Below are 12,117 nucleotides of genomic sequence, written 5' to 3'. Positions count from 1 at the left end.
GTGGTAACAGCTGGGATTTTCCTCTACTGCTATACTTGGTTCTGCAAAATGTCTCTTACTCCAAGACTTTAGGTGCTGGGGGGGTAAAGACTTTCTTTTTGCTGGTGCATAGTCACACACTTGAGCCTCTGCTCCATCCAGTTCAACACCCTCATCAGATGAGCATACAGAACAAGAAAGATGGGATACATGCAAGAGCATAGGCACAGCCCCACACACATTCATTTTCTGACATATGTTTTATCTATCATACAAAGTGTGTCAGGTGAGAATAATAATCCTGGGCAGAGTTTTAGTTCATTGTAGATCAGCCACCCACCCACACACACTACTTTAGTAAGATAAGGACAAAAAATGCAAACATACTGTTTCCTAATTCACAGAAATCCATCCATTGAGAAGGGATGCAGGATACTCTAGAAGGTTTCTTTGCAGACAATACAGTTGGGTGAGAGAATCTGTCATAACCACAGATAGCAAAAGCATAACTGCTTCAAAGGAATTCATACAATTAATGGGGCTAAGCTGATCTTAAAGCAGTGGGACATCCCTGTGGGGAAGTAATTAATCTCTCATGTTTGGCCATCAAAAAGCAGCTCAGCTGAAAAAGACAGACTATAACCTGTGGCATTAATTTCTGGTGTTAACATATGCCCATCATGACATATAAAAAAAATGCTCTTTGGGTATATTTTGTGGAAGTATCCAAAGTTGTCTTGGAGTTAAACAAAATGGAGGAAACAAATTCAACTGGTTATATACATTAAAGGTTATACACAAGCAATAAGCACCATAACCAGGACTAAATGTGACGGTACTCCCAGTAACATCCTTAAGAGGAAAACACTATTAACTATACATAACTACGGCCATTTAAAATATGTTTGGGAAAAAAAATCATGAACTAAATGCCACATTTTGTGGCCAAATGCCAACAATGTCCATCATTTAACATACCCCAGATACTGCCTACTGGGTAGATAATATGACAGACACTCCAACAACGACCCTTCTTTTCAACATCACTGCCAATAACTTAAATATTCCCATCACAGGGATCACTACTGTATTGATGGACTTGTGTAAAGAATATGAAAAAACCAAGCAGTATGCCACCTGAGCCAAGTTTTGGATTAGTTTAACAACTGCAAGATACCTTGCAATACTGCAGTGACAGAATCTGCCACAATAACACACTGGACATCTACTCTGTAGTGACTGAATAAGGTGTGAATGGGCTGCCCAAAGAATAGCTTCACAGGTTCAATTCTGGATGGACATTTTGAAAAAGGCCATAACTGTAGCAACAAATATAATACAAGAACTTAACTTGCCCTTTAAAAATCTTGTCATACTTGCAATCTGATGTAGCAAATATGTAAGAAGGGATTTTGGTATCAAACGAGACGTAGCTATTTTGCACACCTGCCTCTCCCAAGCCCTGCTCCCAGCAGTAAGACTGGGCTGGAGGTAATAAGCACTAATTTGAACTACTCAAACAGCACTTCTCTGACTGGAGCAGTGATAATGCAGGGAACTCTGAATGTCTGAAAATTTGCAATGCACTTTATATCAACACAGGATTAACAAATACAGTATTTTTAAATAATCCTGGAAAGAAATATTTGACATTGTAGTAATGTTTTGATTGGAGTTGTGACATTCTGCTTCACATTTTATAACATGGTGTGTGTTGTTAACATAGTGTTATTCTTTGGTAAGTGCTCTCCTGAAATAACCAAACCATACATCTTTGACTGGAGTCGTTACATCTAGCACTGCACTTAATGCCAACAGAACATTAACATCTATTAAAAGCACACACTGTTAGCAACATAGCACTACTAAAGTAGAAATGTGGCAAAGTAAATGCCAGAACATTCTAATTTAACACAGTACTGCTGAATTTAAAAAGGGATAGAAGTTGTTTGAAAAGCACTACTATACACTAACAAGCCCTACTGAAAAATACCTGATTTGTGTGTGTGTGTGTGTGTGTGTGCACGCGCGCGTGGAGGAGTGACAGTGACATTCTACATTGCTCATTAAAGCAATGCAGAAGTAAAACATACCAGGAAAAAAATATGGAACACACTATTAGCAACACAGTATTATTGGAATGGAACAATCATGGATATAAAGCAAGTTTTGCACAGATCAACAGTAATTGCTGTTCTGCTTAATTAAAAAATGTTGAGATGTACATTGTTCTGAGTGAAATGCCAGAGGATTGGAATCAGGCAATCCCAAACAGACATGCACAATTTTGCACTGCACTTTATAGTGAAGTAGTGAAGAAATAACAGGACACATTCCTAACCTCACATCATAATCTAGAAACTACTCTCTCATTTCTCTCATGCTCGCGCACTCTGTATTAAGAGCAAGATTAAAAAAAAATAAAATTAAAATATGCATACATATATATATATATATATATATATATATATATATATATATATATATATATGTGTGTGTGTGTGAATACACATACATATATATGTATAGACCACAGAGAAAAAGTACAGTTGTGTGCACTTACCATAAATGTAAATGTTCGAGTGCATTCACTGTTGCAGTCATTAAATTTGTGTTATCTGCTTGCAGTAGCCCTCAGTTGGCCTGATTAACAAAGTCTTGGGTCCTGCGTCGGTTGATGTCCCTTATTCCATTATGTCAGGTCGTCAGGGGTATAAAACATGCAGTCGATGTCATTGCATCAGTTTTTCTTGCCCCAGATGTCAGGTGCCCCTCTAATGGGAAGCAATCAAATCTATAAATACAAGGATATACCTCCAACAAAAAAGCAAATACACCAAAAAGGTTTTAGAGCACAGTAAGTGAGAGTAGAGATATAGCCAAAAGAAGAAAGGGGGCTGGAGGGAGGGTAATCAGGACTGCAACAGTGGATACACTTGAACATCTACACTTATGGTAAGTAGGGTTGCCACCTTCCTTCGTGGCAAAAACCAGAGTAAAGCCACACCCCTCGCGTCACCAGTAACCCCACCCACCCCCTCTTCCACCCACATTCCACCCGTTTTGTGATGTCACGATGACATCACTTAGTGGGGAACGCCCTCTTTTTTCGTTCCTGCTGCCTGCATTCGGCTGATTTGCTATGCTTTTCTGTAAAAAAAAAAAAAAAAAAAAAAAAAGCAAAGTAAATCAGCTGATTTACAAACTCTGATAGTCTGTTTCCTTTTTGAAACAGAATACTGGAGTTTGTACAGTGTTTTCCGGACTACCGGAGAATCAGTTTGATTTCCAGATAGTCTGGAAAAAAAAACAGAGGGGTGGCAACCCTGATGGTAAGTGTACACAACTGCACTATGTTCTTCGTGTTTCACTGTTGCAGTCATTACATTTGGGTAGATTCCCAAAGCTAAGGTTGGGAGGAGGAATTTAAATAGAATTAGAACCAGCTATAATGCCCTGCAAGACTGCAGTGGCAAAACCAGCTCTGGATTTAGAGAAAATTGGCAAATGATAATGCTTGGTGAAAGTATGTACAGAACTCCAGGTAGCAACTTCCAGAATGTCCCTAGTAGGGACGCCCCTGAGAAAGGCTGTAGAGGTAGATGCAGCCCTGGTTAAATGGGGTCTGATGCCCTGTGGGATAGGTTTTCCATGCTGCTTATAGCAGAAATGAATGCCTATCCATTTTGAAATGGTTTGTTTTGAAATAGCTTCCCCCTCTGTCCCTACAGCAAATGCCACCAGCAGTAGTTCAGATTTCCTTTGAGGTTTAGTCCTGTCCAAGTAGAATCAAAGCTGTCTGTGCACATCTAAAGAGTGCAGTATTTGTTCCCCTTTGTTCTGTGGGTTAGGAAAGAAGGTAGGCAAATGAATGGACTGAATAAGAGCCACACTGGATAGCACCTTGGGCAAGAAGGAAGGATTGGTTCTGAGGGACACCCTGTCCGCATGAAAGATGATGAAAGGTTCTACTGCCATAAGGGCCTGTAATTCAGATACCCTTCTTGCAGAAGTGAGTGCTAAAAGGAAAGCTGTTTTCCAGGAAAGAAATTTTAAATCTGCAGTAGCAGCCAGCTCGAAAGGAGGAAGAGTGAGTTTCTCAAAGACAAAGTTAAGATCCCAGGCTGGAGTTGGATCTCTCCTGGGTGGTCTTAAATTTTGGGCTCCTCTGAGGAACTGCTTGAGCAGTGCGTGAGAGAAGAGGGGAGGCTCTGTGCTATAATGAGCTGAAATGGCTGAGGCATGAATTTTGATGGAGGAAAAAGACAAGCCCTTATGAAGCATCTCAGTCAAGTATTGTAGAATCTGAGGTAAACTGGGCACTGCTGCGTTCAATACTTGAGAATGGTTCCAGGCACAGAATCTTTTCCATTTTGCAGCATACAATTTTCCAGTACTAGGCCTCCTTGCCTCTAAAATGATATTCATCACTGACTTACTGAGGGATGGTAAAGGAGAGATTAGGTAATTAGCCAGGTTGCTAGGTTCAGTGTTTGCAGCTGAGGGTGCAGAATCTGGTTCTCCTGCTGAGACAACAGGGAAGGAGTCTGAGGCAGGTGTCATGGAGCCAAGCATGACACACTGCGCAAGAGTGGGTACAAGTGTTGGAGAGGCTAGTCTGATGCAATTAAAATCGTCCTTGGCTTGTCCTGTTTGATCTGTAGTAGTACCTTGGAGAGCAGAGGCAGAGGAGGAAAGGTATAAACTGATAGGTTTTTCCAGCTGAAGGTTAGAGCATCCACTTTCCAAGCTAGCTTGTGGGGAATCCTGGTGCAAAATTTGTCCAGTTGATGGTTCTGGGGGGTGGCAAACAGGTCTATATCTGGGCTCCCCCATTTGCTTGTCAACATCTTGAAAATCCTTGGTTCCAGTTTCCACTCATGTGGGTCCATGAGGTTTCTGCTTAGTCCATCTGCCAGTGCATTTAGTTTTCCTGGCAGGAACTGAGCTTGTAGATTCACTTGGTAGCTCAAGGCTGTGTTCCACAATGCCATAGCCAGTCTGCAGAGGGGGTAAGAATGTGTACCCCCCCTTGCTTGTTTATGTACCACATGACAGTGGTGTTGTCCGTCTTTACCATTAGTTGTCCTGGAAGAATATGGTCCTTGAAGGCTGTCAGAGCATTCTGTACAGCTAACATTTCCTTTTGATTTATGTGCTGGTGCATTTGACTTGGGTTCCATTTGCCCTGAATGCACTTCCCTGCCAGGTGAGCCCCCCATGCATAGTCTGATGCATCTGTTAAGATTTGGACGGCAGGGGGTAATGTGAATGGTAGTCCCCTGTTTTGGTGGCAGGCCTCTGCCCACCAAAGGAACTCTAGGCATAGGCAAGGTATGATAGGAATCCTTGCTTCTAGATCCTGTGAATGTTAACACCATATGCTTTTGAGATACCATTGTAGTTTCCTCATATGCAATCTTGCATATGGAATTAGAAGAATGCAGGAGGCCATGAACCCCAAGGTTTGCAGTACTTGCCTTACAGATATAGCTGGGTTTTTGTGGCCACTTGTTTGAAGTAAGTTGTCAAATGAATCCGTTTCTCTGGCACGAGCAAAGCTATCTGGGAAGTTGTATTCAAGCTTGCTCCCAGGAATATATTTTGTGGACAGGGTACCAGGTGGGATTTCTTTTCGTTTATGGTGAACTCCAGACAAGTCAGTACCCTTTGAACAAAGGCCAGATGATTCAAAAGAATGTCCTTGCTTTCTGCCTAAATTAGACAATCGTCCAGGTATGGGTATATTTGAATATTTCTTTGCCTGCAAAATGCAATGACTGGAACTAGGCACTTTGTGAATACCCTGGGCGCAGTAGATAAGCCAAAGGGCAGTGCAGAGAACCGATAGTGCATTTAGCCTGTTTGAAGCATAGGTATCTTCTGCAAGACTCCCTGATAGGGATGTGCAGGTATGCTTCTTTTAAGTCTAGTGTTGCCAACTATGCATCCTTGCTTAGCAGAGGAAGCAGCTGGTGAAGAGTCAACATTTTTAATTTTAGAATCATCAGAAAGGCGTTTAGAATAGAAAGTTGTTTAGAATAGAAAGGTCCTGGACGCCATATATTGCCTTTTCTGGGTACCAGAAAAAGTCTCGAATAGAAACATTGTCCCTTTTCCTCTTCTGGTACCAAATGAACAGCCCCCAAGTTTAAGACAGAGTACTTGATTTTGGGCCTCTGCCCACTGATTTGGCGGTAGATCTGGCCACCAGTGTGGTGTTGATAAAATGTGGATATGAAATCTGTATCATTGGGACACTATTTAAAACCCATTTGTCCTGGGTAATGAGTTCCAGGTTTCTGGCCTGAAGACCAATTTTTCCGCCTAAAGGAGCATTCAGTTGGGAAGTGCTGGTAGTTTTAAAAGCAAGTCATTGAGACAGTTTTCCATGGGGGGGGGGCTTACTACTCCCAGGTTTGGGTGCAGAACCCCCCCCACTGCCTAGTCTTGTGTGTCTCTTGGGACTGAAACCTGGGGTTTCTGCTGTGTCTGGGTTTGGCTTGAGAAGACCTGGAAGGGGCTGGAAAGGACCATTTTTAGAGGGCCAGTGCCTACTAAAATCTAGGAGGCTAAACCTGTAAGAAATCTTTAACAGTTTGCATAGATTTAGCTTTATCTTCCATCTTTTTAAGAACTTCCTCAGCCTTGTTGTCAAACAGGCGGTCCTAATTTAAGGGAGCATCCAACAATTTAGCTTTAACATGATCAGGCAAACCTTGCTCCTTAAGCCAAGCATGCCTTCTGAGCACAGACCCAGTAAAAGCAGCCTTGCAAGAGGCCTCTAATGAATCAAATCCACATTGCAAAGTATGTTTTCCAACCTGTTCAGCAGAATGCATTAAATCCTGTAATTCTTTATTTTTAGCACAGTCAGGAATTAAGATCATTTTCTGTTTAAGCAATCCAATAACATGTTGTTGATACTTTAACATATAAAACTGGCAGTTTAAAGCCCTAATGGCCAAGGTTGCAAAAGTGTAAACTTTCTTACCCCATCTATCCAGCGTCCTGGAGTCTCTATCAGAGGGGGTAGGATTTTTAGCAGTAGAAGCCTTAATGCCCTTGGGTCCCTGTGAAATAGTCTCTGGATCCGCAATAGGATTTTAAAAAGGAACTTGTGAGAATCAGGAGCTTTGTAATATCTGTCAGGTTTTCTGGGAGCAGGAGGCAAAGAATCAGGGGCCAAACTAGATTCTGAAAAGGCATCATCAACAATTTCTAGCACAGGAGGTATAGCTAAAGGCCTATGCTGTGGCAGGAGTAAGAAATCCCTAAGCCTCCTTTTTTGAATCAGACAAATCCTGGCTTTCCCAGTGGAAATGCTCCCTTAGAGTATGTAAGGTCTCACCAAAAGAAAAATCCTCTGGAGGGGAAGCAGAAGGAGTAGAGTCCTCTGCCTCAGAATCCTCATAAGTAGATAAGGGCAAATCCAGATCAACAGAAGAATCAGAAAAATCAGAATCCTGTTCAGAAGATTCATAAACAACTTCAGTCCCAGGTCTCTAGGAAGGGGGAGGTTGGCTTCCCCGATTAGAGTTATAAGATCTTCAGCCATTCTTATCATTTGTTTTTTAGGCACAGAGGCCTGAGCATGCGGCCTGGGCGTCGGTTTCTTAGGCATGGTTCGAGATTTTGGCCTAAATGAAGAAGGAGGCATCAATTTAATATGCAAGTCCACAGGCCTGAATACACCCTCAGAAGCCGGTGCCTGCACAGCGGCTCCAGACCCATCCAATGTAGAGACATCCGCAGGTTCCACAGTTGAAGCATCTTGCGGCATACCGGATTCCGAATGGGTCTCAGTAGAGGCCTGCAAGTCAGAAGTAGCGGGTATCAGGGGCTGCAAAAGCACCTTATTGAGTACAGGCGAATTGGCGACTGGCTTAGGAGAAGCGTCGTCGGCAGCTTTGGATCTCGGTGGCCTGTCTCTGTCTTTACCTTTGCTTTTTTTTGGAATCCCAGTGGTCGGATGGCTAACAGACGACATTTCTGGATAATTAAACCGAGAACAGAAATATTTAGAAGTGAAAATATACAGACGACGGATAGTGCGCTGATTAAATAAAGCACAAAACCGACAGCAAGGTACGTCATGGTCAGGGCCTAGGCAAGGAATACAGTATGAATGAAAATCTTTGTGAGGTATTTGCTTTCCACAAGTAATGCAATTATTAACTTTTACTGACATTGGTAAGGAGCAAGAAAAAGTTTCCCCAATGGGGTACTTTGCTTTAGTTGAAGACTTCGGTTCTGAAACTTGAAAACGAAAATTTCAGGAGTCGGCCGACCGGCACTTGCGAACTGCTTCTGCTTCGGGCACCGCAAGGCAAGAAAGACTGATGTAATGGGGTTGGCTGCATGTTTTATACCCCTGACGACCTGAGCAATCAAACACTTATAACTTGTTTAGTACTCAAAACTTCCTTACTGAAAAACAAATAAATGAGAACCTTCACTGGTAATCGGCTAATGATGGCGATCCAGTGAAGGATCAACAAAGAAAGCTAGGGGAAGTAGCCTAAGGCTGTGCAGGGCCAAGCAGGTGTACATAAAAAAATCAGGCACTTCAGATTACAAGTCTTCAATGAAAAGTGATAGTTAAATGCTCACTGGCCTGAGCTCTTATGCGCAGAGTTTTGTTCATCAGTGGCTATCACCTGAAATAATGTATGTGCGAGGCAATTTGTGATAAGAGATATGCAGACTTGGAAATAAAGATGCTCTGATCATTTCTGGTATATGTAACAAATAAAACATTTGTTCTAAGATTTAAAGAATCTCCCCTCATCTTTCTAAATATCTTGTTAAATTAATTTTAAAAATAAGCTGTTTACTGTACTTTCAGCACAAAGAAGCAGCCAGAGACAAGACTGCAATAACCCAAAGTAGCAGCCAGAGACACTACCTGTGCCTTCAAGCAACCCGGACAAAAAAAAATTGTCAAAGACATGACAACTGTCAAAATGCAAAAAAAGAAGTCACAGGTAAAGGGATTTAGACTGATATGTAAATTGACAGCTTTGTCTAATACCACAGCTCCTGAAGAAGCAATCAATCAATAAAGTCACTATACACCAAATCACCTCCAGTATGTGTAATGGGCATATGTACCACCAATGCTATTTCAGTTTCTGCACCATGACAAAACCACATTCTTGTCCTGGGAGTAACTCAACATGACCAAGTATTCTTTCAGTTTATTGCTTATGTAAACCAGTAATTTCCAAACACAGGCTTCCATAACAATGTCATACTGCATTCATATAATTAAAAAAATTCACTTTTCATGAGGAATAAGGAGCTTCTAGTAAAACAAATTTATCACAATGTACCAGTCCAGAATGCAGACAGCCAGTTGCTTTCTTCAGTGTGTGAATCACCTTCTTCCACTCTAAGCATCTTCAGCATAACACACGAGTGTTCCCCAGTCAAATCATTCTGTAAAATACAAAAGGTAACCTGGTACAAAACATTCCAAGACAAAAAGAGCAATGTATTTTATTAGTTCTGAGGGATAGACAGATATTACAATACACACTGCTGATCCATTTCTGAGAGATCAGCCTCCAGGGCAAACGCACAGACATATAGAACATTAAGTCTGCCACAGTGTGGCTGGAACCACTCCATATAAACGGGTATAACTATAGAACAAAGTAAAAATGTACAAATGGTTAAAAACCTTCAATGGAGCATAACAGTGAAGGGATCACAGAACAGCAGCTGAAGCAGTTCAACAAAACAACTCAAGATTTATTAAATTCATACAGCTGCCCTAAAGGACATAAAGAAAAGAAACTCTAATTAGAAAGTGAAAAATGTATGTTTTATCATAGCTGTGCAGTACTAATGTCTTAATATCACTCTGCCTAATATTAAGATAGATCCACAGCATACAGGTTTAAAGAGTTGACTGCAATCCTGATGACCCAGGATAAAACAGTGTCCCAAGTATTGGGCAGGGGTGGGGGGTGGAGATGAGCAGAGAATCTCAGAACACCTAAATGGAGATATGACGTTATCAAATACAAATGGCCCTGGGTTAACCATTCTTATACTACTGATTTATAATACTGATCAATAGCCTAGTCAGTACATATGAAGGTCTAGAAGTGCAGGTGCAACATGGCAGAGACCAAGTGAGATACACAAAAAATGCTAAGGACCATAGCATATACACAGCTCTGTCAAGTACTGCCACATACTTTAGCAGCTTAGATACAAAAAAGCATCAAAAATACAAAAGTGAAAGTATGCAAGCACAGTCAAGTACTACAGTGACTACTTCAGGGGAGTGTATTTCAGCTACAAGGTTAACAGGATAGGACAGGGTTGCAAAATTTGAAAATGCCAGTGTAGCAAATAATAACTTCACAGTAGGAGCTAACCAATCTTACCCAGAGACCAGCTTTAGAACTGAGGTCTTGGTTCTTCTGTTCCTCAGCAGAAGCAGCTCCAGTCAAGCAGAGCAAGTCAGACACTCTGGTGGCCCCTGTGATATCGCTGCAGGTCAGAGTGCCATAGGGGTAAAAATAACATGCAGGTAATTTCCAATATCACTCCGCAAGTTACTATACTGCAGTACGATCTGGCATGGATGGAGACTAACATACTGATGTGAGTTCTTCACTCTTTCTCCTATAGTACATTTTGTATGCTTATAATATGTCAAAGTTTAAAAACAATAACTTAAGTTAACTTCTACACTCTCTTATCATAACAGTACTCTGAGTCACTGGCTTCCTGGACTGATTTTTGAAAGCATTGTCAGCGTTTCTTTCATTTGAATAAACCTGATTTGGACTAAATGCAAGCTGCTAAAAAGCTTGTCACAATGCATTCCAATCTCACTCACAGTAAAGCTACCTCCTCTTCTTCTTCTTTCGGCTTTTCCCATTTAGGGGTTGCCACAGCGAATCACCTGTCCACTTATAACTGCAGGTTTTTGTTGGGTATTGTAAGATGCAGTTCTAGACAGCCTAAACACCATTTTCCATAAAGTCTTAATTAGGCTGCAGGAATAGCAGTACTTTCTCCATTACCAGAAAATGTTAATTGACACTTCAAATATCTGGCAAGGCAACTTCAAGGAAAGTATAGTCGTATAAGTAAATGTATTATAACGGATGGTGTTCTAATAGATTACTATTGCAGTAGCCTAAGCTGCATGGGTCATATACTTTCAAAGTTTCAGAGCACCTTCCACTTGCTCTACCAGCTGTTAGGCTGGAGAAGAACCATATAAAAAGAATTGGTCAGGGTACCAAAATCTTCAGAGCTTTCTTGGCTCAAGATTAGAAGATGAAAGGAATATGCTAGAAAAAGAGAAATGCATATACGCGCGCGCACACACACACAGTGTATATACATGGGGTACATACATCCACAGCCTGGCAATATACCTAATCCAGAACAAGAGTAATGAAGGTAAGGGAACATAGCTACTGCAACAGTGATCTATTATAACATCTACTGCTACAGTAAGATTACTTACACAACTGCGCTATGGTCAAGATAAGATCAGTATTGCAGTATCCTAAACTCTAGGGATAGACTATCAAATCTTAGGATTTATGAAGGAGGGAGGTTAAGAATCCAGGAGTCTCTGGAAAATTGTCCTATCAAAGTTGTTCTGGACCGGGAAAAGGAATTCAGTTTGTAATACTTTCTGAAAGTATGCACAGAGGACCAAGTTACTGCCTCTACAGTAGTTATACCGTCCACCTCTTTCCAAAAAGCCACAGAAGAAGCCAAAGCCCTCATAGACTGAGCCCTGGTTCTGCTTGGGAGTGGCTTGTTAGGGTAAGAATAGCAAAAGGAAACGGCACAAGGCAACCATTTACCTGTTTTGACATTGGGTGCCCTTTTCCTTACCTGCATAGGAAACAAACAGCTAATTTGCCTTCCTGAATAACATTGTTCTGTCCAAGTAGTATTTGAGCTGCCTCTGTATATCCAGAGTATGAGAGATACTTTTCTCCCTTGTTTTGTGAGTGCAGTCCTTGGATTAAATGTTAAACAGAAGTCCTAACTGCTCATGGTGAGTGTAGTTCAGGTGGCTGTAAAATACCCCACAGCACCTATTGAAGATGATAGAGAAGTTCCCCAACAGGGCGGCCACAGTGGTGCAGTGGT

General features: G+C 41.4%; 1 protein-coding gene across 1 annotated transcript in view; it reads right to left on the bottom strand.

Moving 5' to 3' along the window:
* NAT10 (N-acetyltransferase 10) overlaps window positions 1–12,117 on the bottom strand; it is a 1,889,152-nt gene that overhangs the window by 393,713 nt on the left and 1,483,322 nt on the right. Inside the window, exon 22 of the mRNA XM_044082846.1 lies at window positions 9,315–9,420. Within this exon, the coding sequence (XP_043938781.1) occupies window positions 9,315–9,420 (106 nt within the window). The remainder of the gene's footprint in view (window positions 1–9,314; window positions 9,421–12,117) is intronic.

Source organism: Protopterus annectens, chromosome 9.part0 (assembly GCF_019279795.1).
Source record: "Protopterus annectens isolate FY-2018-M chromosome 9.part0, PAN1.0, whole genome shotgun sequence".
NCBI classification, from domain to species: Eukaryota; Metazoa; Chordata; order Ceratodontiformes; family Protopteridae; genus Protopterus; species Protopterus annectens.
The sequence above is the reverse complement of the archived record's forward strand: the minus strand, read 5'-3'. Positions and strand labels throughout refer to the sequence as shown.